The 23,304-nt window shown below is 39.6% G+C and overlaps 1 protein-coding gene across 3 annotated transcripts in view; it reads left to right on the top strand.

The window, feature by feature from the left end:
- Window positions 1-23,304, top strand: part of TTC39B (tetratricopeptide repeat domain 39B) — a 137,764-nt gene that overhangs the window by 29,385 nt on the left and 85,075 nt on the right. For all 3 annotated transcript variants that reach the window (XM_024126748.3, XM_055087213.1, XM_007114712.4), the window contains exon 2: window positions 6,758-6,792. In XM_024126748.3, coding sequence (XP_023982516.1) covers window positions 6,758-6,792 — 35 coding nt within the window. The remainder of the gene's footprint in view (window positions 1-6,757; window positions 6,793-23,304) is intronic.

Here is a 23,304-nt window from a genome sequence, read left to right as displayed (position 1 = left end):
AAAAAAAGAAAACTACAGGCCAGTATCACTGATGAAGATGGATGCAAAAATCCTCAACAAAATACTATCAAACAGGATCCAACAGCACATTAAAAGGATCATACACCATGGTCAAGTGGGGTTTATCCCAGGAATGCAAGGATTCTTCAATATACACAAATCAATCAATGTGATACACCATGTTAACAAATTGAAGGAGAAAAACCATGTGATAATCTCAATAGATGCAGAAAAAGCTTTCGATAAGATTCAACACCGATTTATGATAAAAACCCTCCAGAAAGTAGGTATAGAAGGAACTTACCTCAACATAATAAAGGCCATATATGACAAACCCACAGCCAACATCGTTCTCAATGGTGAAAAACTGAAACCGTTTCCTGTAAGATCAGGAGGAAGACAAGGTTGCTCACTCTTCACCACTGTTATTCAACATAGTTTTCAAAGTTTTAGCCATAGCAATCAGAGAAGAAAAAGAAATAAAAGGAATACAAATTGGAAAAGAAGAAGTAAAACTGTCACTGTTTGTAGATGACATGATACTATACATAGAGAATCCTAAAGATGCTACCAGAAAACTGCTAGAGCTAATCAATGAATTTGGTAAAGTAGCTGGATACAAAATTAATGCACAGAAATCTCTTGCATTCCTACACACTAATGATGAAAAATCTGAAAGAGAAATTGAGGAAACACTCCCATTTACCATTGCAAGAAAAAGAATAAAATACCTAGGAGTAAACCTACCTAGGGAGACAAAAGACCTGTATGAAGAAAACTAAAAGACACTGATGAAAGAAATTAAAGATGATACAAACAGATGGAGAGATATACCATTTTCTTGGATTGGAAGAATCAACATTGTGAATAGACTATACTACCCAAAGCAATGCACAGATTCAATGCAATCCCTGTCAAACTACCAATGGCATTTTTCACAGAACTGGAACAAAAAATTTCACAATTTGTATGAAAACACAAAAGACCCTGAATAGCCAAAGCAATCTTAAGAAAGAAAACTGGAGCTGGAGGATTCAGGCTCCCTGACTTCAGACTATACTACAAAGCTACAGTAATCAAGACAATATGGTGCTGGCACAAAAACAGAAATATAGATCAATGGAACAGGATAGAAAGCCCAGAGATAGACCCAGGTACATATGGTCACCTTATCTTTGATAAAGGAGGCAAGAATATACAATGGAGAATAGACAGCCTCTTAAATAAGTGGTGCTGGGAAAACTGAACAGCTACATGTAAAAGAGTGAAATTAGAACACTTCGTAACACCATGCACAAAAATAAACTCAAAATGGATTAAAGCCTAAATGTAAAGCCAGACAGTATAAAACCTCTTAAAGGAAAGCATGGGAAGAACACTCTTTGATATAGATAACAGCAAGATCTTTTTTGGCCCGCCTCCTAGAGAAATGGAAATAAAAACAAAAATAAACAAATGGGACTTAATGAAACTTAAAAGCTTTTGCCCAGCAAAGGAAACCATAAAGAAGAGAAAAAGACAACCCTCAGAATGGGAGAAAATATTTGCAAATGATGCAACTGACAAAGGATTAATCTCTGAAATATACAAGCAGCTCATGCAGCTGAATATCAAAAAAACAATCCAATCCAAAAATGGGCAGAAGACCTAAGTAGACATTTCTCCAAAGAAGATATACAGATTGACAACAAACACATGAAAGGGTGCTCAACATCACTAATCATTAGAGAAATCCAAATCAAAACTGCAATGAGGTATCACCTCACATGGGTCAGAATGACCATCATCAAAAAATCTACAAAAATAAATTGTGGAGAGGGTGTGGAGAAAAGGGAACCCTCTTGCACTGTTGGTGGGAATGTAAATTGATACTGCCACTATGGAGAACAGTATGGAGGTTCTTCAAAAAACTAAAACTAGAACTGCCATACGACCCAGCAATCCCACTACTGGGCATGTACCTTGAGAAAACCATAATTCAAAAAGAGTCATGTACCACAATGGTCATTGCAGCACTATTTACAATAGCCAGGACATGGAGGCAACCTAAGTGTCCATCGACAGACGAATGGATAAAGAAGATGTGTCACATATATACAATGGAATATTATTCAGCCATAAAAAAGAAACGAAACTGAGTTATTTGTAGTGAGGTGGATGGACCTAGAATCTGTCATACCGAGTTAAGTAAGTAAGAAGGAGAAAAGCAAATACCGTGTTCTAACACATATATGTGGAATCTAAAAAAAAAATGGTTCTGATGAACCTAGGGCAGGACAGGAATAAAGACTCAGACGTAGAGAATGGACTTGAGGACATGAGAAGGGGGAAGGGTAAGCTGGATAAAGTGAGAGAGTGGCATGGACAGGTATACACTACCAAATGTAAAATAGATAGCTTGTGGGAAGCTGCTGCATAGCACAGGGAGATCAGCTCGGTGCTTTGTGACCAGCTGGAGGGGTGGGATAGGGAGGGTGGGAGGGAGACACAAGAGGGAGGGAGGGGATATTGGGATGTATGTATATGTATAACTGATTCACTTTGTTATACAGAAGAAACCAACACAACATTGTAAATCAATTATACTCCAATAAAGATGTTTTAAAAAGTATAATTTCCCAAAATTAGAAATATGACTTTCATAAAGATATAAAGTGAACGTGTAGAAATTTTATTTAGCCTATCAACGAGGAAAACAGTGAAGTGGTAAACTGATTCTCCGGGTATTTGTGGAACTGGGTATTTATAGGCTTAAAACAAAAACAATGTTAGATTAAGATTGCTAGGCTACAGGTAAAACTGAATAGTGTCCTACAGGGCTATAAATCTAATCATTGAGGTTTTCTCAGCATTCCGAAATCTGCAAGCTAACATGTCATCTCACAGTATCTGTGTTCTAATCTCATAGTAAATAGCAAAGTCTCAAACACAAGGAAGTTCTAGAGAATTCAGGATTCCTTGGGAGGATTTGTGCAACAACATGCAGTATGACCTGAAGAGATATGCCGTCCCCTCCTCACCCACCCACTCTCCGCTCCTGCCCAACTGCCTTAGCTCCAAGTTTTGGGTATTTTTTATTAACATTGAAAAAAATACTTTGGCGTTAAAGAAATCTAAGGGTGAATCTCACTTCCTTCACTTGCCAGCTGTATAATGTTGGGCAGGTAGTTACCCGTGACTGGATTTGCTTGCTGCAGATTGGGAGGAGCTTTTGTAAAGTGCCTGGCACATGATAGGTAATCGTTAAATCTTAGTTCTTCTCTTTACCTTTCTTTTTTCTTAAGTGAAAAAAAAAATCACCCTTTGGCCTTCAGAGACAAAGTTTTCTTCCCCTTGATAAGTGGAATATTTATAAATGGAATGGAATATTTATAAATGGGGTATTTCCTGCCTTATCAATAAACAAAGGATGTCACAGTCATCAACGATTGCAGCCCTCCAACGTGAGCCGGTGAGCCCTGAGGAAACTCAGGGCTGAAAAGAATACCTGCCATCTAGCAGCCATCAGGCTGAAGCCGCTCCCTGCGGTGAGCCCTGAGGAAACTCAGGATGTGAAAATACAGGATACTGGCCGCTGATATCTGAGGTGCATATCAAAGGATATTTCAGCGAGCCCAGACTCTTGCATCTTCCCATACATGCAAAAGCGCTAAATTCCTTAACTTGAGATATCTGGTTTTCTTTAATTAACAATAATCTTTTGCCATTCCAGACTACCTGCGCTTTGTTGCAAAACTCCTATATATCATGGCTCCTCCCCTCGCCTCCTTGTAGCAGTTTCTCAGTTATCTGAAATGCTGTCTCCTGGGCTGCAGTCCTCATTTTGTCCCAAATCAAACTTAACTCGCCGCTCTTACGTTGTGCATTTTTTAAGTCAATACCCTTCCTCCCTCCCTCCCTCCCTCCCTCCCTCCCTCCCTCCCTCCCTTCCTTCCTTCCTTCCTTCCTTTCTCTCTCCCTCCCTCCCCTCCTCCCTCCTTCTCTCTTTCTCTCCCTCCCTCTCTCCCTTCCTTCCTTCCTCTCACTCTCTTTCTTTCTCAGCTCTAGTTTATTAGAATAATATCCTAGAACTCTGGTGGATATTTTCCATTACTAATAGAGGCATTTAAAAAAATTTTTATTATTCATCTAAATGGAAAAAAATAGATTTTAACATAATTTTTTAATTAAAAGTTTCCACCAGCTTTACTGAGATGTAGTTAACCTATAACGTTGTGTGAGTTTCAGGTGTACAACTTGACGATTTGATATATGCATGTATTGTGAAATGATTACCATAATAAGGTTAGTTAACACATCCATCACCTCACATAGTTATAATTTTTTGTGTGTGTGATGAGAACTTTGAAGATCTACTCTCTTAACTACTTTCAAATATGTAATGTAGTATTGTTAACTGGTTACCACGTTGTACAGAATGCTTTATTTAGAGAACCCTCTGCATGTGACAAAATGGAGAGATGTTCCTCAAGTGAAGATGATTTCTTACTGGATATAACTTAGTGTTTCTTGTTGTGAGGTGGGGATGGGGGTATTACTTGTTTAAGTGTAAATATGATCCTTGTCTCCTTTTAAAAGGAGAACTGGCTTCCCGAGTTATCCTTTCTGAAGCCCACTCAGTATCTCAGTGTCTGCTGTGAGCCCTGCTCTGGGTTGAGGTTTGTGAGGAAGGGGTTGGATGCACAGAAGCTCCGAGGAGCATGCTCTCTGTATTCCCCCTTCCTGGTACAGGTTGGCCAAGGTGGGGTTAACTGATGGCAGAGAACCATGAGCTGGTGTCTGGCACAGGTAACAGGTCATCACTACCAGATCTGTATTCCTGGAGAGTATTCGTCTCTCCCCTTCTCCACAACCCCTCACATGATAAACCTGTGGGCTGGCATGTGAGACACTGAGCTGTGATTCAAAATGACAAAGTCTTCTGATATTGCTCCAATCACTAATTTCTGGAGAGTGAGGAGTAAGAAAGAATTGCCCTTGACTGTGCCTCCCTTACAGAGTATGGTATTAATATAGATCAATAGGTCAGGGATCCCAAATTCTAAACTCACTTCTGCCACTACTTATAATGTTGTTTCTTCTTTTTCGTATTTACACTTTTTTTTTTCCTTTCCTGCCTAAATGCAGAATCAGTATGTTGTATACATTGTTCAATATTAATGGTCACACGAGGGAAAAGCTCTGTAACCCTCTTTGCTCATTTCTGTGTCCTATCTGTAAATGAGGTGATGTGATCAGTACCTTGATGGTCCAAGCTCAGTTCATTCATTCATTAGGCAACATGTAGCTGTTGAGCAACAGCTCTGTGCCAAGCCCTGGCGGTTTCTCTGTAAACATGATAAATGAGAACCTGCCCTAATGGGGATAGATTGTAACCAAGGAAACAAATAAGATGATTAGAGACTATGATAAGTATTATGAATGAAAGAAATCAGATGATGGGAAACTATAAGTAAGCTGCTATTCTTAGTAATTTTATTTAGGGTTATCAGAGGTGGTCTCTTTGAGGAGGTGGCTTTCTGAGCTGCAAACGGAAGGATGAGAATGAGTCAGTCATAGGAAGAGTTGAGTGAAGAACATTCTAGGAAAGAGAGACAATGCAGAGAGGTGTGGGATGAATTTGGCTTGTGCACGGACCAGAAAGAGGGACCTTTGGCTGAAGTGGAGTGAGTCTGGTGGGTGGAGAGGTGGACAGAGGCTGGCAGGGTCATTTAGGGCTTTGTAGATCATGGGAAGGAATTTGGGTTTATTCTAAGTGCAATGGAAAGCTTTTAAAGAGGTCTAAAGCAGTGGAATGGTATGAGCTTATTAAAAGAAGGGAAAGGAAAGAATAACTGCGGCTGTTGCGTGAAGAACTGAATGGCAGATGTCAAGCCTGGGAGTAGGGAGACCAGTGAGGTCCTGGTGCTTGGCTGTGGAGAAGGGTTAGGGATGTGAGAGAAGGAGGCCTTGAAGGTTTGACTAGGTTATGGTGGGTCCCAAATACCTGCATGAGGAACTTGGATTTGATTTTTGCAGCTGTGAGGGAGCTTTGTGTGTGACTGTGAGTTTAGGGGTGAGATTGTGAGTGTATGAGCCAGTGTGTATGAGCATGGGGTGCATGTGTGGATTTGTGAGCAGATATGAGTGTGTGTGTTATGTGTGTGTGTTTGGGTTTTTCTCCTGTTGCAGATTTTGAACAGGCCAGTGGCATGAAGGAAAGGGCTGCCCTGTATGCTACAGATAAAGGCGGGTGACAGGGAGACTTGCTGGGCGGGTAGTGGAGTTAGACGTGACACGAAGGCCCAGACGTGCTAACGTGGCCAGCCATGGAGAAAGAGACGACTGAATCGGGCAGGTCCTGTTCTCTGTTTTATTCTGCTTCTGGGTTGGATGAGACTGAGGAGTGAAGACCCCACTGAAGGAGTCACATTCTCTTCAGATTAGCCCAGTCTGATTGCTGGCTGAGTAGCTTACTCGTCTTATTAGTGACAAAACCAACCCTAAATTAAACCTCGCTTAAATTCATGTGTTGGTTTCTCTGAAAGGAATTCCATTAGTAAGAGTTAAGTGGAATGGTTCTAGTACAGCCCCCCCAAACTGTCCCCACTTAGCCTCGAGAGGTGCACGCGTGCGCACACACACACACACACACACACACACACGCAGGGTGTACACACACACACACACACACACACACTCTGTCTCTCTCTCTCTCTCTTATATTTAAATTTCTTGATTCTTGAGAAACTCATTGTGTTTTTTGTTCCCCCCCCAGGACATATTTGAAGATGCCTTGGAAACCCTCTCTATGTAAGTAGTAACATAATAAAAAAGTATGTAGTAGAGAAAAATTGATGGTTTTCTTATAAGAAATGTAAAAATATTTCATTCTCATTTTTTTGAGTGTAGTGGCTATTGTTGGAAAAATTCACTTCTCCATAATTTAACAGTTAGGATGTGATTAAGCTTAAGAAAGGATCTGTCTAAAGTTACTATCAAATATATTTTTGAATCTTATTTCTTTAACCTTAATTAAACTAAAATGAAAGAAAAAATGTTGTCCAACAAATTAAATTTTATTTGTTATAGCTAACCCTTTTACATCTTGCCCATATTTATTTACATGGTTAGCCTCATATTGTAGATTTTTGCTTTTGGTTTGCACTTAGTTTTATTATAAGCATTTCCTATAAGCCTACATAATTTTTGTAATGATTTTAAATGACATCATATTAGATCAAATGGAATATTGCAATTTACTTATTCATTTCTCCTTTGTTAGACATTTAGTTTTTCACTGGTTTAAAATTTTAAAACTAAGTAGTGAACATTTTAATGTGTATAGCTTTATCATATTTTTGAATATCTCTAAAAGGTTAACTTCACCCATGTAGAGTTATTGGATTAAAAGGGATGAATATTTTTATTCTTTTTTTTTTTTTTTTGCGGTACGCGGGCCTCTCACAGCTGTGGTCTCTCCCGCTGCGGAGCATAGGCTCCGGACGCACAGGCTCAGTGGCCATGGCTCACGGGCCCAGCCGCTCCGCGACATGTGGGATCTTCCTGGACCGGGGCACGAACCCGCGTCCCCTGCATCGGCAGGCGGACCCCCAACCACTGCGCCACCAGGGAAGCCCGAATATTTTTATTCTTAATGTGATATTTCTCAAGTTACCTTTCTGTGTTAGTTAGCTCAGGCTGCCATAATAAAATACCATAGACTGGGTGGCTTAAACAACAGAGATTTATTTTCTCACAGTTCTGGAGCCTGGAAGTCGGAGATCAGGGTGCCAGTGTGTTCAGGTTCTGGTGAGAGCTCTCTTCCTGGTTTACAGATGGTCACCTTCTTGTTGTGTCTTCACATGGCAGAGGGAGAGAGAGTGAGAGAGCAAGCTTTCTGGGGTCTCCTCCTATAAGGGCATTAGTCATGAGGGCCCCCCTCTCAGGACCTGATCTAAGCCTGATTATCTCCCAAAGTCCTCATCTCCAAATACCATCACACTGGGGATCAGGCCTTCAACGTGTGAAATTTGGGGTAACGCTATTCAGTCCACAGCACTTTCAAAAGAGTTTCACCAGTTTGCACGGCTGTGAACTGTGTATAAGTGAAGCGGTTTAAAATGTAGCATTATCATCCCTAGGTATTATTTGAAACCATTTTGCTGCTTAAATGATACCTAATTGTTTTGTTTTAAAATTTTTTTCTGGGAGTTCCCTAGTGGCCTAGCAGTTAGGATTCTAGGCTTTCATTGCCGTGGCCTGGGTTCAATCCCTGGTCAGGGAACTGAGATCCTACAAGCCATGTGGTGCACACCACCCCCAAATTTTTTTTCTTATAATCATTGTTTAGTCCATTGCATTTCCTTTTGTATGAATTCTAGTCTTCTTTTGCCTATTTAACTTTTTTCTCAATGTTTCTTTTACACACTTATGAACTTTAAAATATATATACACCTTCATATTTTGTCCTATTTGCTACAGATACTTTCCCTTAATTGCTATTTTTATGTTAGAGTTGCCAATTTTTATATTGCCGAAAAGTTTTAGTGTTTATGTCATGGAATGTGTACGTGAATAAAAAACTTAATTGTGATTAGGATTTTAAAAAATAACCTTTCTACTGTGCAATAGTTTCAGATTTACAGAATTATGAAGATAGTACAGAGTCCTGTATATCCCACACTTGTTTTCCCTGTGATTAATTTCTTACATTAGAATGGTACATTTGTCACAATTAATAATCTAATACAGATACATTGTTATAACTAAAGTCCATACTTGATTCAGATTTCTTTAGTTTTTATGGAGTATCCTTTTTCTGTCCCAGGATCCCATTCAGGACACCACAGTATAATCATTCGTCCTGTCTCCTTAGGCTATGCTTGATTGTGACAGTTTCTCAGAGTTTTCTTGGTTTTGAGTACTGGTCATTTGTTTTGTGGAATGTCCCTCAGCTGGGATTTGTCTGGTTTTTTCTCCTCATGATTAGACTGAAGTCATGTGTTTTGGGGAGGAAGATCACAGACCTAAAGTATCATTCTCATCACATTATATCAAAGATACGTGTTATCAACCTGGTTTACTCCTGTTGATGCCAAACTTCATCACTTGGCTTGAGATAGTGTTTGTCAGATCTTGCCACTGTAAAGTTTTACTCTTTTTCCCCCCTTCCCTTTTCATACTGTACTCTTTGAAAGATAATCTACTTGTGTAATTTAAAAAATGACTTTTAACGTGAGTGCATTATTTGCCATCCAGAAATCTTACTCAGCTCTGCTGTGGCTTCTCCGCTCGGAGTGTTGGCAGTAATTGAGCTTGGGTGGCCTGGTAGACTGAAGTCTAGGAGGTAGAAAAGGATCTGACTGTGGGGCGGGTGACTGGAACACCAGTGGAGGTCCTGCTGTTCCCAATGAGAAGCTAGAACACTCGACACACACCAGAAAGGGGTTCAGGTCTTGGAGATGAAGACAGGTCAGACTGATGTAATTGACATGACCGATGGGTGGCACACATTAAAACTTGTGTTTCTTTGAGCTTTCAGTGGCTGCATTAGACTGGCAGTGGCTTTACCTTTGCGTCTGAAAGGCATTGTCAGCAATTTCTAACACCTATTAGTTTTTATTTTATTTATTTATTTTTTATACAGCAGGTTCTTATTAGTTATCTATTTTATACATATCAGTGTATATATGTCGATCCCAATCAACACCTATTAGTTTAAAAAAAAATCAAATTATAGGGAAACAAAAACCTTCTGAACTTGACTTGCGATTTCTGGTTTTCCAAGTAAGGAGCTTGAAGTTGCCACTTTGTCCTAACAAGTAAAGAGCTAAACAGACTTGAAAATTCTACAACTCATTTTGCATCCATAAGAAAGGAGAGGATACAGGGAAAATCACTGCCCCCAAGCCTGGAGGGACAGAAGGGCAAATACAGGGAGTCATGGTGTACAGAGTTGAGGCCAGGGCAGGGGTGGGAAAAATGTCACCTGTGATTGATGAATTGCTGGGGGCTCAGTGTGAATAACTCTGGGAGTTAAGAACCATAAGGAGACCCACTCATATGGAGCCCCTCCACCCCCAATGTGAAATTTGCCTCCAGAAGCTGTACCAGATTTATACAGTAAATAGAGGAGAAAAATCCCTTTGGGCTTCCAGCAGGGTGAGAAGAAAAAGAACCATTCTGAAATACATCAGAGTTTACTGTTCTTAACAAGGCCTGCCCTCAGGAGAGAGTAGTTAACCAGAACCTAACTGACCTGGGGAGCTCTAGCCCACTCTGGCCATCCTGTCCCATCTAAGAGAGAAGAAAAACTGAGAAACACTTGAGAAGTTCCCAGTCCAGAGGCACAGGCTCCCTAAAAGACTGAGACCTCATCACAGGACGATAGAATGCTTCCCCTCCTCCATGCCTCACCACCACATGACCACAGGCCTGTTTATAATAGTTCCTTTTATCATGTACCTCATGTTTAACTATCAAGAAAGATTACAAGGCAGTCCAGTAGGCAAAAAACACAGTTTGAAGAGACAGAGTAAGCATCAGAACCAGACGTGGCAGGGACGTGGGAATTTAAAACAACTATGGTTAATATTCAATGGGCTCTATGGAAGAAGTAGAGAGACTATAGGAATAGATGGTAATGTAAGCAGAAAGATGGAAACCATAAGAAAGAACCAAAAAGAAATGCTAGAGATCAAAACACTCCAACAGAAATGAAAAATGTCTTTGATGGACTTATTAGACTGGACATGGTTGAGGAAAGACTCTCTGAGCTAGAGGCTGTAGAAATAGAATCCTGAATAGAGTGGAATAGAATCCTCAAAAACTGAAAAGCAAAGAGAACAATGAGTGAATAAAACAGAACAGAATATCCAAGGACTGTGGGGCAACTACAGCAGGTATAACATATGCATAATCGGAACATCAGAAGGAGAAGCAAGAAAAGAACAGAAGAAATATTTGAAACAATAATGTCTGAGAATTTCCACAATTAATGTTAGACACCAAACCACAGATCCAGGAAGCTCAGAGAACACCAAATAGGATGATTGTCAAAAAATGACCTCTAGGTACATTATTTGTAAACTACAGAGAATCAAAGATAAAGAAAAAAATCTTGAAAGAAAAAATACACCTTACCTATAGAGGAGCAAAGATAAATATTACATCCAGCTTCTCCTCAGAAACCAGGCAAGCAGAAGAAAGTAGAGTGAAATGTTTGTATTGAGAGAATAAAACCATCAACTTAGAATTCTGTACTCTCTGAAATTATCTTCAAAAGTAAAGGAGAAATAAAGACTTTCTCGGGTGAACGAAAATTGAAGCAATTTGTTGCCCATAGATCTGCCTTGTAAGAAATATTAAAAAAATATATATTACTGAAGTAATCTGTTATTCAAGATTTTTCTTTTAAAATATTATGTATGTTTTCTCTCTGATTACAAGTATATGTTAATTGTAAAAAAAATTCTTCAGTTGTTTTTTATGTGAACTTTTATTTTGTCCTAATTTCAGTGTTTGCCAAAATTTCTCTCGTTCCCTCTTATTAAATTTACAATGCCACGACATTCCTCTTGTGATCCATTAACTGCTGAAATCAGTAGAGTTCTTCTTCCGTATGCTGATTGAACCGCATATTTTGGTTTTATATTTTGGTTTTATGTGCAGATAGCAACGATTCCACCTCTCTGTAGCAGGATGTGGTCCTCTTGCCAACCTGGTGATTAATTTCTTCCTGTGAATACCTCCTCCTGAATTTCTAATGAAAAGATGCAAGCGAACAGAGGAGGGTGGCCTTAAAGTATTTCCACAAAGAAAATTCTCTCCTACTCTCCTTTTCTGCTTAATGAATTCACCACCACAGATGTAGGTTTTCCTAGTTCTGGATCTTTGTGGTAACAATTGTGTTATTTTAAGTGATGAACTATTTTGGGAAGTTGCTAGATTTACAAGCTGGTAGATCGTACAAACATCTCTAACATTTAGAACTGGAGGGAAAATTAGAGATTTTTTTTTTTTTATAAAACAGTTAGTGGGACATTGAACATGTCCTTTCTAAAAATTAAAAAATTGTTTATGAAGTTTCTGACTTGTTTAGCATAGGAGGTAATCCCTCAGGGAGGAACCGTACATTAGACCCATCTCATGGCCTATAGAAATTTGCTAGAAGATTAGCTCTGCCTTAGTCTCTGGCTCCCTGATTTAACAATTCCATACTGGTATGTGCTTCTTGGTGCTCTGATGACTGGGTATCCTTCTTGCCCACTGTTTGTACACAACTACCATATCTGAAAATGTAGTGGTGGGTATAAAGTCTGTTCATGAATTAAGTGATATGACATGTGAAGAATAAATAAAATGTTCCAGGGTTTCCAAAGAGCTGTTTCTGGTTGGGAGATCGGAGTGGCTGGCATTGGTTTTGAGTATTGAGAGATACCAGGGTTACCTGGGACACCTGTGGACACAAGAGATTTTGGGTCACCATGGATTCCTGGCTTCCGTTTAGTGAGGAGAGTAGACTAACTGTTTGGAATCAAGTGAATTGGTAGTGTTTTCAATTAACCTCTTTCTCATAAAAACCACAGTGGGCCATGGCACAAAAATCTAACTAACTGGGGGGCCTGGTTGGGTACTACTTAATCAAGATTTTCTTTTTATTATAGTTTAGAGAAGTCAGAGGAGACATCAAATTTATGTGCAAAGGCTGTTAGAGCAGTTTCAGGTTTAATATGTTTTCAGCAGTGATCTCTTAATATTCCATAGTACCTTATTAAAATTTTGAATTTATCCTTATATAGAAATTCATAGGTTTTTAAGCAAGTCCTGAGGCAATGGGATGTGTGTGTTCACGTGCAGGAACGATGGTGAATTTGTTCTTACATCTAGAAGTTGAAAGAGGCAGACGTTTTTAGTCAGGTGATAAGAAGCTTACAGTAGAATTAAAAGTATTTTGTAGCGTAGCATTTCTCATGGACTTCGTCCTTCTTCACACCTTCTCTTTTGAACTACAAACTGTAGACTAGAATGAGGTAAAGCTTTTAAGGCAACCCCCCCGCCCCCCATCAGTTTAGATCAGTTAATTATGGTGCAATAGTTTTGTCTGTTTTAAGGTTATTTAGGGTGATATTTGGTGAATGACAGTTGAAAAACATCTAGTTAATATTTTTCTTCATAGTGGTTAAATTATAACTAGTAACTATAGGTAGAGTTAGATTAATTTTCATATTTCTGTGATCTTTTCCTTGACCCAGCTTCTCTGTCTAGGTAATCCAAATGTTGCTCAGATTTGGAGGGCCACTTCTCTGCCCCGACCTCAACCTGATTTTTCTTAACCAGGTTGGCATTTAATTATTTCATTGGATCTAAGATGCCACTGACATTGTATATACCACTGAGGAAGGAGAAAAACACAATGGAGAATTTTACAGGTGACTTTGCCTAAGGGAAGGGAAAAATAAAGCTGTCATGCAGGAAGGCACAGTAAGGAAATGTGTGTATTTCAATCTTGGTACTAGGTAATGAGGGGAAAAAAACTTCTCTTGAGATTCTCTGCCCTGGGAACTTTTAAAAATAGCTCTATCACATTATGAATTTATATCCCATAAAAATCCCTGTTTTAAATTTACAATTCATTGGAGTTTATTATATTTACAGAATTGTACAACCATCATTACAATCTAATTTAAAAAAAAATGATCGGGCTTCCCTGGTGGCACAGTGGTTGAGAGTCCGCCTGCCGATGCAGGGGACACGGGTTGGGGACACGGGTTCGTGCCGTGGTCCGGGAGGATCCCACCTGCTACGGAGTGGCTGGGACCGTGAGCCATGGCTGCTGAGCCTGTGCGTCCAGAGCCTGTGCTCCGCAACGGGAGAGGTCACAACAGTGAGAGGCCCGCGTACCACACACACACAAAATTGATCACCCAAAAAAGAAACCCCGCACACCTTTACAGTCATGCTCCTTTCCCACTCCTACTCTTAGGCAACCACTAATTTAATTTCTGCTTCTAGATTTGTCTGTACAGACATTTCATAAAAATAGGATTATTCAATATATGTTCTTTTGTGTCTGGCTTTTGAGGTTTATCCATGTTGTGGTATGTGTCAGTATTTCAGTCTTTTTTAGGGCTGAATAATACTCAACTGTGTGGATATACCACATTTTGTTTATCCATTCATAAGTTGGTAGACAATCAGGTTCTTTCCAGTTTTTGACTTGTGAATAATGCTGCTATAAACAACTGTGCACAATTCTTTGTGTGGACACATGTTTGTAATTCTCTGGCATATATACCTAGGAGTGGAACTGATGGGCTGTATGGGAATCCTGTGTTTAACTTTTCAGCACTCTCAGAATTCAATCACAAGCTAGTTTGTGGTCTGAATATTAGGTACCAGTGTGGCCCAAACAACTTCAAGCAGGTAATTTAATTTTAAGTGGATCAGCTTGGTTTTGCCTTCAGGTAACTGGCAGAAGCAAATGTGGATCCTTTCCCTAAGAATTTAACTTTGATCTAGGGCAATCAAAGTTGCTCTTGATTTTAAGATACATCTGGATTTTGGGTATATTACATGATGAAAAATCTGTGTTATAGAGTCAATGGAATACAGTGAATGGAAATAAATTTCGCTAAAAAGCCCAGAGTGAGCAGCATCCCAAGTGTCTTTTCCCTGTATTGAATTGCTTTTCTGTGTATTTTCTTTTGTACTGTTAGGTCTTCTTTAATGGTCCACTATTTTATTGGAACCTTCCACAATAAGTAGTCCTTTATATAAGCTTATGGGGGGGGGGGGAAGCGTGTATGCACACTTTAAGTTAAGGTATGTGTATTCTATGAATGCTTCCTTTCACTCTAAGGAGGAGTGACAGGATTTCCTAGCTCAAAGGAAAGCTTCTTAGTGACCCTTTGGTCCAATTGTCTCATTTGACCAAGGAGGCCCAGGGGAGGTGGAAGACTTGGTGGTGTTGGTGGCAAAATGAATGGAAAATGACCCGTAAACCCTTATGGACAGGGCCTTTGTCATTGTGGCTCCCTTTTCTGCAGGCTCAGGAGCATCTCTGACCATCACTCAACCCCAGGTAGCAACACCCAAGTTGTGCCGGCAAGTCAGAGAAGCCTTGCTCCCAGTACTGACTTCCTTACCTCCTCCAAGAGTGGCCTGGGCATGACCACTACTCTGTCTGGGACTACCTTAACAGTTGTAATGGGAAATAGGTCCAGTCCTTGCCTGTTTGATCACTCACTTGGATATTTCACAAATGCCTTAATTAAAAAAAAAAATTATTTTATTTTGGCTGCACTGGGTTTTAGTTGTGGCATGCGGGATCTTTGTTGTGGCATGCATGCAGGTTCTAGTTCCCCGACCAGGGATCGAATCCAGGCCCCTGCCATTGGGAGCGTGGAGTCTTACCCACTGGACCACCAGGGAAGTCCCTGCCCCCAAATGCCTTTAATTTCTGTGTTTCAAAGTGAACTCTTGGTGGCTGCCTCCCTCATCCATCTGAAACCTTTTCCTCTCCCAGGCTTCTCCATCTTTGTAAATGTCTCCACCCACTTGCTCAAGCCAGATGCTTGGTGGACATCTTTGATTCCTTCCCTTTTCTTTAACTTCCCTACTACCAAGTCTGATGATTTCTACCTCAAACATTTATTTCCCATCTGTTTACTTCTCTCTCTCTCCTCTCTATTACATTAGCTCGAGGTACTGTCAGGTTTTGCCTGGATAACTTGAAGAGCCCCCAGTGTGTTTTCATGCTTCCTTTGTTCTCTGTTCTTCCACCCTCCCAACTGCATCCTACTCGTTCTCCACACAACAGCCGAAGTTACCTTATTTTAAAATTTTAATATGAAAAATTTCAAACATATTTAAAAAGTAAAGAGGATAGTAAACTGAGCTCTTGTATATTCACCACTTACCTTCAACAGCTGTTAACTCAAGGCCTATCTTTTTTCATCTATAATCCACCCCAGGGTTATTTGGAATCATATCCTAGACAATATACTTTATTTCTACCTCTAAGTATTTCAGTATGTGCTTCCTGAAAACAAAGACACGCTCTTATACGTAATTACCGTTCAGATAACAAGGTCAGGAAATTGCATTGAAACCCAACTGTTATCTAATCTATAAGCCTTTTATGGCATCACTGTATCTGTATTTTAGTATGCATATAAAAGATAGGTCTCTTTTTAAAAACATCACAAGGCTGTCATCACACCTAAAAAAATTAACAACATTCATCAAATATCCTGTCTGTTCAGATTTCCCAGTTGTCTCATAATTTATTAACAGCAGGTCTGTTTGATTCAGGACAGAGTGATCCTTTTAGAAATTCAGTTGGATGATGTCACTGTCTTGCTTAGAATCTGTGCATGAGTTTGCATGTCTCTGAGGATGAAGACTCCAGTCTACCTCAGCCCGCAGCAAGGCTTGAGGTCAAGGTCAGGTCCCCACATACTGCTTCCACTCACCCTCATTCTCTGCCCTCAGCCAGAAGCCTCTTCCAAGGTTTTGACTTAGCTAGACCTTTGCTGCCCTAGATTTGTGCATCTGGCCTCTCTGACCAGAGCAACTTCCTTCCATTCCTCCCAGAGCTTCTTCCTTGGTCATCCTCAGCTCTCAGGTGCTATGTCCTCCCACTTTGCTTAATGACTCCACCTGAATAGGTTACTCCTTCCTCATTCCTCTATCTTGTCATCCTGTTTGTTCCTCTCACACCGTTTCTCATTTTGTAGTTATTTTTTACTTGTTTTTTGACCTCCTGTTCCTTTGGACTCTTGAAGTTCCAGGAGGATGGGACTGTTCTCTTCTGCTCATCGTGTTGCACCCTGTACCCAAGCACGATGCTTGGCATATAGTAGATGCTCAATATGTATTTGTCGAATTAATAAATTTGTTGAATTAATGTACTAATCGGAAACGATAGATGAATATTCAAAGTAAACTGCAAGGATTTGCAGTGCATTAAAAAAAAAATCCAGGGCTTCCCTAGCGGCGGGGCCCGTGAGCCACGGCCGCTGAGCCTGCGCGTCCGGAGCCTGTGCTGCGCAACGGGAGAGGCCACAACAGCGAGAGGCCCGCGTACCGAAAAAAAAAAAAAAAAAAAAAAAAAAATCCAGCCACCATTTACTGAGAACTTAGCAAGTATAGGGCACAGTGATATTGCTGTGATTGTTCAAAGGGAGAGTGAGTTAAAAGATCTTTTGGGATGTGGTTTTTTTTCTTCTTCTTTTTAATGATGACAGCTGGTTGTGTTAATCAACCCTTACATATGTAATTAGGTAATGTCCAATTGTTTGGGCGTACCAATCACTGTGCAGATTGTCAGTGACTCCTTTGCCGTTACTCAACTCTGGGCTGACTCACTTTCCATCTGAAGTTTATGTAAATGAGCTGTCATACTCTTAGGGGTTGTATTGAGCTTCACTACCTTTTGTTAACTTCTACCATTTTTTATCTGCCTTGTTTTCTGATATGTTTATCCATCCGGATAAAAATAGCAACCTGAAATGAGTAATAAAGCACCACAAAAGCAGATGCTTGGGAGCTTTGCCTTTTGAAATGTGTCAAACTTCTCCATTGCCTGCGTTTTGAAAATTAATCAGTATCTCTGGTTCTCCCTCTCTCCCCTTCTTCCTGCCTTTCCCCTTTGTGTCATCATGCTTGTAGAACATTGTAGCTAGAACTCCTCAGAGACGAAGTGATGTTTGCATTAGGTACATTATTTATAAATAATGTATAGTTCAGTATCATGTATCATACACATTTAATAGTCTGAAGACTTAGTCACTAACAAATTTAAAGGACTCTGAAGTTGCTTAACACTGAAGAGGTATTTGGGGATTTATACGTGATTTTTATTTTTGTGTAATTTCTGTGTTATTTATTTTATGTTTATTGTCCAGAGTGAAAGTATTCAAGCCAGCAAGGAGTATTTTTTTTATTACTTGGGAGCAGAATGATCTCAAAACGTGTTAAAGCTCCACGTAGTTCTGATAAAGTAGCATGTTTAAAGGTATAGGCATAGTTTTGGTCTCCCCTGTAGGCAATGCAATTATAAGCTTTTAATTTCTATTTATTTTATCAGCAAAGAAAGTTTTCTGTGAGGGCACCTTGACTTTGTTTTTATGCAAACTTCAAAGCCAGCAGCATAGTCTTTTCAAATCACCCTGGTTCCATGGTCTCATCACCTTGTGCCTTTTGTGTCAAATATCCTGCTGCTTCCCTCTTATAAGGATACTTGTGATTGCATTTAGGGCTGAAACCAAATAATCTAGGATAATCTTCCCATTTTAAGATTATTAACTTAATTACACTTGCAAGCCTCTTTTCTCATATAAGGTAACATTCATAGGTTCCAGGGGTTGAGACTTCGATATCTTTGGGGCCCATTAGTTAGCCTAACCACAGGCAAAAATAACATGCAGGGTGGATATATATACAGTTTTAATTTCCTTCTTTGTTGTTTTCTGTAAGGACTTTATTATTTTAAAATCAGGAGATATCAGAGTACATTACCTGATACTTTTATAATCAGATTAAATTGTGAGCCACATCACAGAAACAGTCCATTTCTAATATGTGTAAGAGCCCTTAAGGCAAGACAAGAAAGTTGTCAAGTCACTGACCATCTCTAAGCCTACTTTATGTTTTTGAGTTTCATCAAAATCAATTCAAATATTCTTTATCTAATATTAATTTTAAATTGCAGTTTCCATCTACAATGGAATGACGTTATATGTGTATATTTCATTCACTTCACTGATTTAACTTTTGTGCATTTAACCCATTTGACCGAAATCTTCACAGAACTTGACTTTCCCTTATTTAGTGTTTTTAAAAAGTCAGTAAGATATAAAATCCAATCTCGGGAGCATCAGACTGCTCTTACGTTTTCCTTAAAACAAGAGAGGTAATTCATTTTATTCCTCATTTAACCCTCTTTGATAGTGGTGAATCCCTGGATTAGGTGAAAAATCATTAAAAGGCCCTGTGGATTTTATAAATCCAGGCTATTTGTATTTTTCTTGCTTGCTTCCCTAGGATAATCAAACAGTGATGGATTAGAATTAGGCTGCAGCAGAGATTGGGAAAAAAAAAATATCTCCCGGCATCCCTTCCTGCAGGAGCATCAGCTTCGGCAATGAGTGTAGCTGCCACTTTAACTGACATGTCTTAAATTCTGCCCTGGGAAGCTCTGGGATGCCGTCAGCTGCCGGACAACTTCTTTTCTTAAGCTCAGTAATTGAGAGTCTCACCGGAGACCAAGAAATAAAACAGAAATTGAGGATTTTTTTGCCTTTTAAATTGAAGATTGTCTCTTCTTTTCATTGGCTTTTAAAAAATCTGGTAGAAGAGAGGGCATCTTCACAGTGGGGCTATATTAATTCCTTCAAAGTTACAGCTGCTCTAAACCTGTGAGTATGTTGCATTTATTTAGCTGTTCCTGGGGGTATGATTGCAGCATTCTCTTTGGATCTGTGAGGATTTAATTTAAGGAAAGCTATGCTGATTAAAAAAATTGGAGTGAAATTTCACTGGAGACCTGCAGTTTTTGTTAATTGACATTGTCTTCATTAAAGCCTTCAGGTCAAGCCTGCCAGGGCTTCCCCACCCCCCACCCCCCATATCTTTTTTTCTTAAGTTCCTGAGAGTGAGTGCTGAAATTGGAGAAAATAGTGAATCTTGCTGAGAAGGATTCAGTCTTCCCGGGATGCTATGGCTGGTTTACTGCTGCTGCAAGGTGTGCATGGGGCTGCAGAACAGTGGAAGGATGATGACGGCTCACTTTGTATTCACTGTGTTTGTCTTATGTCCTTTGTTGGCGTCGTTATGGCGTTTTGTTTTGTTAGGGTGATTAAAACCTTAAAAATTAAGTACCGTGGCATGCTGGCAGAATAGCGTCAGTAGTCATAGACTTCAACGCTGTCTGTGCTGTGTCGGGTTCAGCCAGTCTCTTTGTAGCAGATCACAGTAAATGGGAGTTACCCAAGAGTGACCTCTGCATGACCACCCTTCTCTAATTGTGCATTTGAGTCGGTGCCATTTTTTTTTTCTGGTGACGCAGACCCTTTAGTCTAAACATCTGTCCTTAGTCGTTGTGTCCCCTTTGGAATACACTGGAGGCTAGAACTGTATCCTGGCTGAATTTTTATTGAATCAATTTTGAACCTTTTGTAAAGAGAGAGGTTAAATTTTGGTTCCCTTGATAACCCCTATATGTTCTTTATTGGTCTTTGTTACAGGAAAGTCTTATTATTTTAGTGATCTGATTCAGATCATTTGGTTACTGATCATCCTTTATCTTAAAATCACATTAGCTAAAGCAATGTCTAAAAGTTAAGTTCAGAGATCAGTAATCAAAATACTTTTAAATACCAACTGTTAACAGTCGTCTTTGTAGTTGCAGAATATATTATGTGAGTTTTTTTGGGTGCTAGTATTTTGATTGATTTCCTGCAGCATAAAAAATAAATCAAGGATTTTAAAAAAGAAACGCTCTACCACCCAGAGATCAAACATCTGCTGTTTTTATTTTTAAACATTTCGTCATTCCTAAATGCAGCAATTTTGAATTCAATGAGGAAAGAGTCCTAAAAATAGGAAATTCTGCCTTACCTAGACTGGTAAAGAACTTATATTCATTCATTCCTTTCATTCATTCATTAACAAACGTTTACATTTGTCTCAAAGCTCTTGCCAGGCTTTGGGGACATGATGCTGAACAAGGTATTATATCTGCCCTTGTGGAGCAGATACTATTAGCAGGTGAGGGGAACATTCAGAAACTAATTATTTCATTGTATGTGTTGTAATTTTTCAACTGTAAAAGTATTGGTACTTTGCAGCCAAATATTTATATTAAAGACATACAAATACTTGCAAGTAATTTTGTCCCAGATCTTCTGGAGCCACAGATCCTTGGTATGCTTGACCTGGAAAGAGATTTTGAAAATAATTGAATTAGTTCAACAAGCATGTGATAGGCACTATATTAAGTGCTGGTTTTTAGATCAGTAAATAAGGAATAAGCCCTGCTTTGGAGGAGGTCACAGTCTATAGTCTATTGAGAGAGGGAGGGAAATTGGTTATGTTAGTATATTCTAGTATGTTATTCAATAAATACTGAGTGTGTGCTGTAATGTTGGGCACTGCCATAGGCACTGTGCTGGGCACTGGGGGTGGGGTGGAGAGTAAGACAGAGATACCCTGCCCTCTGGAAGCTCGTAGGGGCCGTGGCAGAGAAATGATAGGATGCCATGAGAATACACATGAGGGGGAAGGGGCCTCAGTACCATTTACTGATCATCTGCGGTGGGCCAGCCATTAATTGGTACTCTCTGTGTGCATCAATCTTCCCTTCAGTCCTGTAAACTAGTTACTATCTCTGCCGTAACAAGCAAGTAAATGGAGATGCAGAGAGGTTAAGTAATTTGCTGAAGGTCACACAGGAAGTGAGTGGAGGAATTAGAACTCCATCCCAGATGTGACTTGACTTCACATCTCTGCCCCTTCCAGTGGTCCCCAAACCTGGCTGCTTATTAGAGTTATCTGAGCTCTGGAGGGAGAACTGTGTTTATTACAGGCGTTGCTGAGGACTATGGGCAGTGAGATTTAGGGACCATTCTTAAACTACCCCCTCAATTTACAGATGAGGGAGAGCGAAGATAGAGATCATACAGTAGTTAAAATGGGGCCAGTAGCTAGATTTCCTAGTCACCATTCACTCCATTGCAGTATCTGGAAAGATATATCCTAAGAAATCAAAACCAGAATCAAGAGCAAACAACAGACCCAAACCAACCAACCAAATTAACAAAACAAAACAAAATAAAACAAAAACAAGATAGTAGCAATAAGAACCTGAACCTGTAAAGTGTTTGTCTGGTCTTGGCTCTGAAGAAGAACCCCTGGTAGCCCAGACAGCCCTGATTCAGAGGTCTCCCTGTGCTGCCAGATGGTTACTACTTGAGAGTGAACTAGTTAGGACTTTTTTTTTTTTTTTAAAGAAAACAAAGCAGATATCTTGGCTTATTAATATTCATTCAGGCACTTCAGTTTATTCAAGAAACTGTTATTGGGATGTAATGGGATAACCTCTGTAGTATGGAGAAGGTCAGGGTTCTGTGGGAGCAAAGATGAGGTATGACCAACCTACACCTGGGTGATGGCAGGAGGTCAGAGAGATGCTGACCTTGTAGGGCTTTCTGGAGGAGGAGATGTATGAATTGAGGCTGATATTGCTAGATACTAGTGGTAATCAGGTGTAGCAGCAGGGTTTATTAGGGCAAAGACCCTGAGATATGAGAGACCATTGTAAGAGAGGAAAACTTTCTCCTCTGTCCTCTTAGGTTCATGCTTGGGGCCCTGCAAGTTAAATGGATAAAAGACAGATTAGCAAAGGAAGAGAAAAACAAGTTTAATTACATACATACATAAGAAAGTTTGCAAAGAAATGTGCCTCAAGGAGGTGGTTAGAATTTGGGGCTTATTTACCATCTAAACAAAGAATGATGAAGTTTGGAGAAGAAGCTAAATAAAAGAGTTTGGGGGGCTTCTGGATGAGGGTAAGTTATGGGAAGATGATTAGAAAATGTATGTTAGAGAAGAATTGTTTAGTAAGTTTTTTATGCAGCTAAGAGTCCTCTCAGGTGATAAGAGTTATCTTTGGACTAGTTTTCTTCCTGGTGTGGGAGAGGGAGACATCGTTACAAAAGGAAATTGATACCCTGATTTTAGATAGAAAGGAGGAGAGCAGAGAGCTAATTGCCTTCACCTCAAAATAATCTTTATGTGAAAATGATATATTTTGGGGTGACATACTCTGATCCCCTTCACCATGGTCTCTTCAGGGTTTGCCAAGAAGCTTGAGAGGCCTGCAGTTCTAGTGAGGATAGTCTGGTTAGAGAAAGACAGGTACCAAGGGTACCTTGCCAAGAAACTGTGGCAAGGGCCATGATGAGCCACTGAAGTGTCACTAAAGTATGAGTGGTGAAGTCATCTCACTCCTGGCTCTAAGGCTCTGGCCAGTTATTTATAATTTAGGGCTTAAATAGGCTTTGATGGTTTAGGTAGAGAATTTAACATATTTGTGTGCATATACATATGAATGTACGTAGAGATATATGCATGTGTATATATATATACACACACACACACACAACACATGCATAGAGATATATATTGGTATAGATATATATCAATCATTGTTTTTATGGAAAATATGTTTTGATTTCCAGCCCAGTACATCATAAACAAATTTATAAGATTATAACCCACTTGTGACTTTGTATAGTTTTTAATCTCCATTTTTTTTTT

Source organism: Physeter macrocephalus, chromosome 9, assembly GCF_002837175.3.
Source record: "Physeter macrocephalus isolate SW-GA chromosome 9, ASM283717v5, whole genome shotgun sequence".
Taxonomy (NCBI): Eukaryota; Metazoa; Chordata; class Mammalia; order Artiodactyla; family Physeteridae; genus Physeter; species Physeter macrocephalus.
The sequence above is the reverse complement of the archived record's forward strand: the minus strand, read 5'-3'. Positions and strand labels throughout refer to the sequence as shown.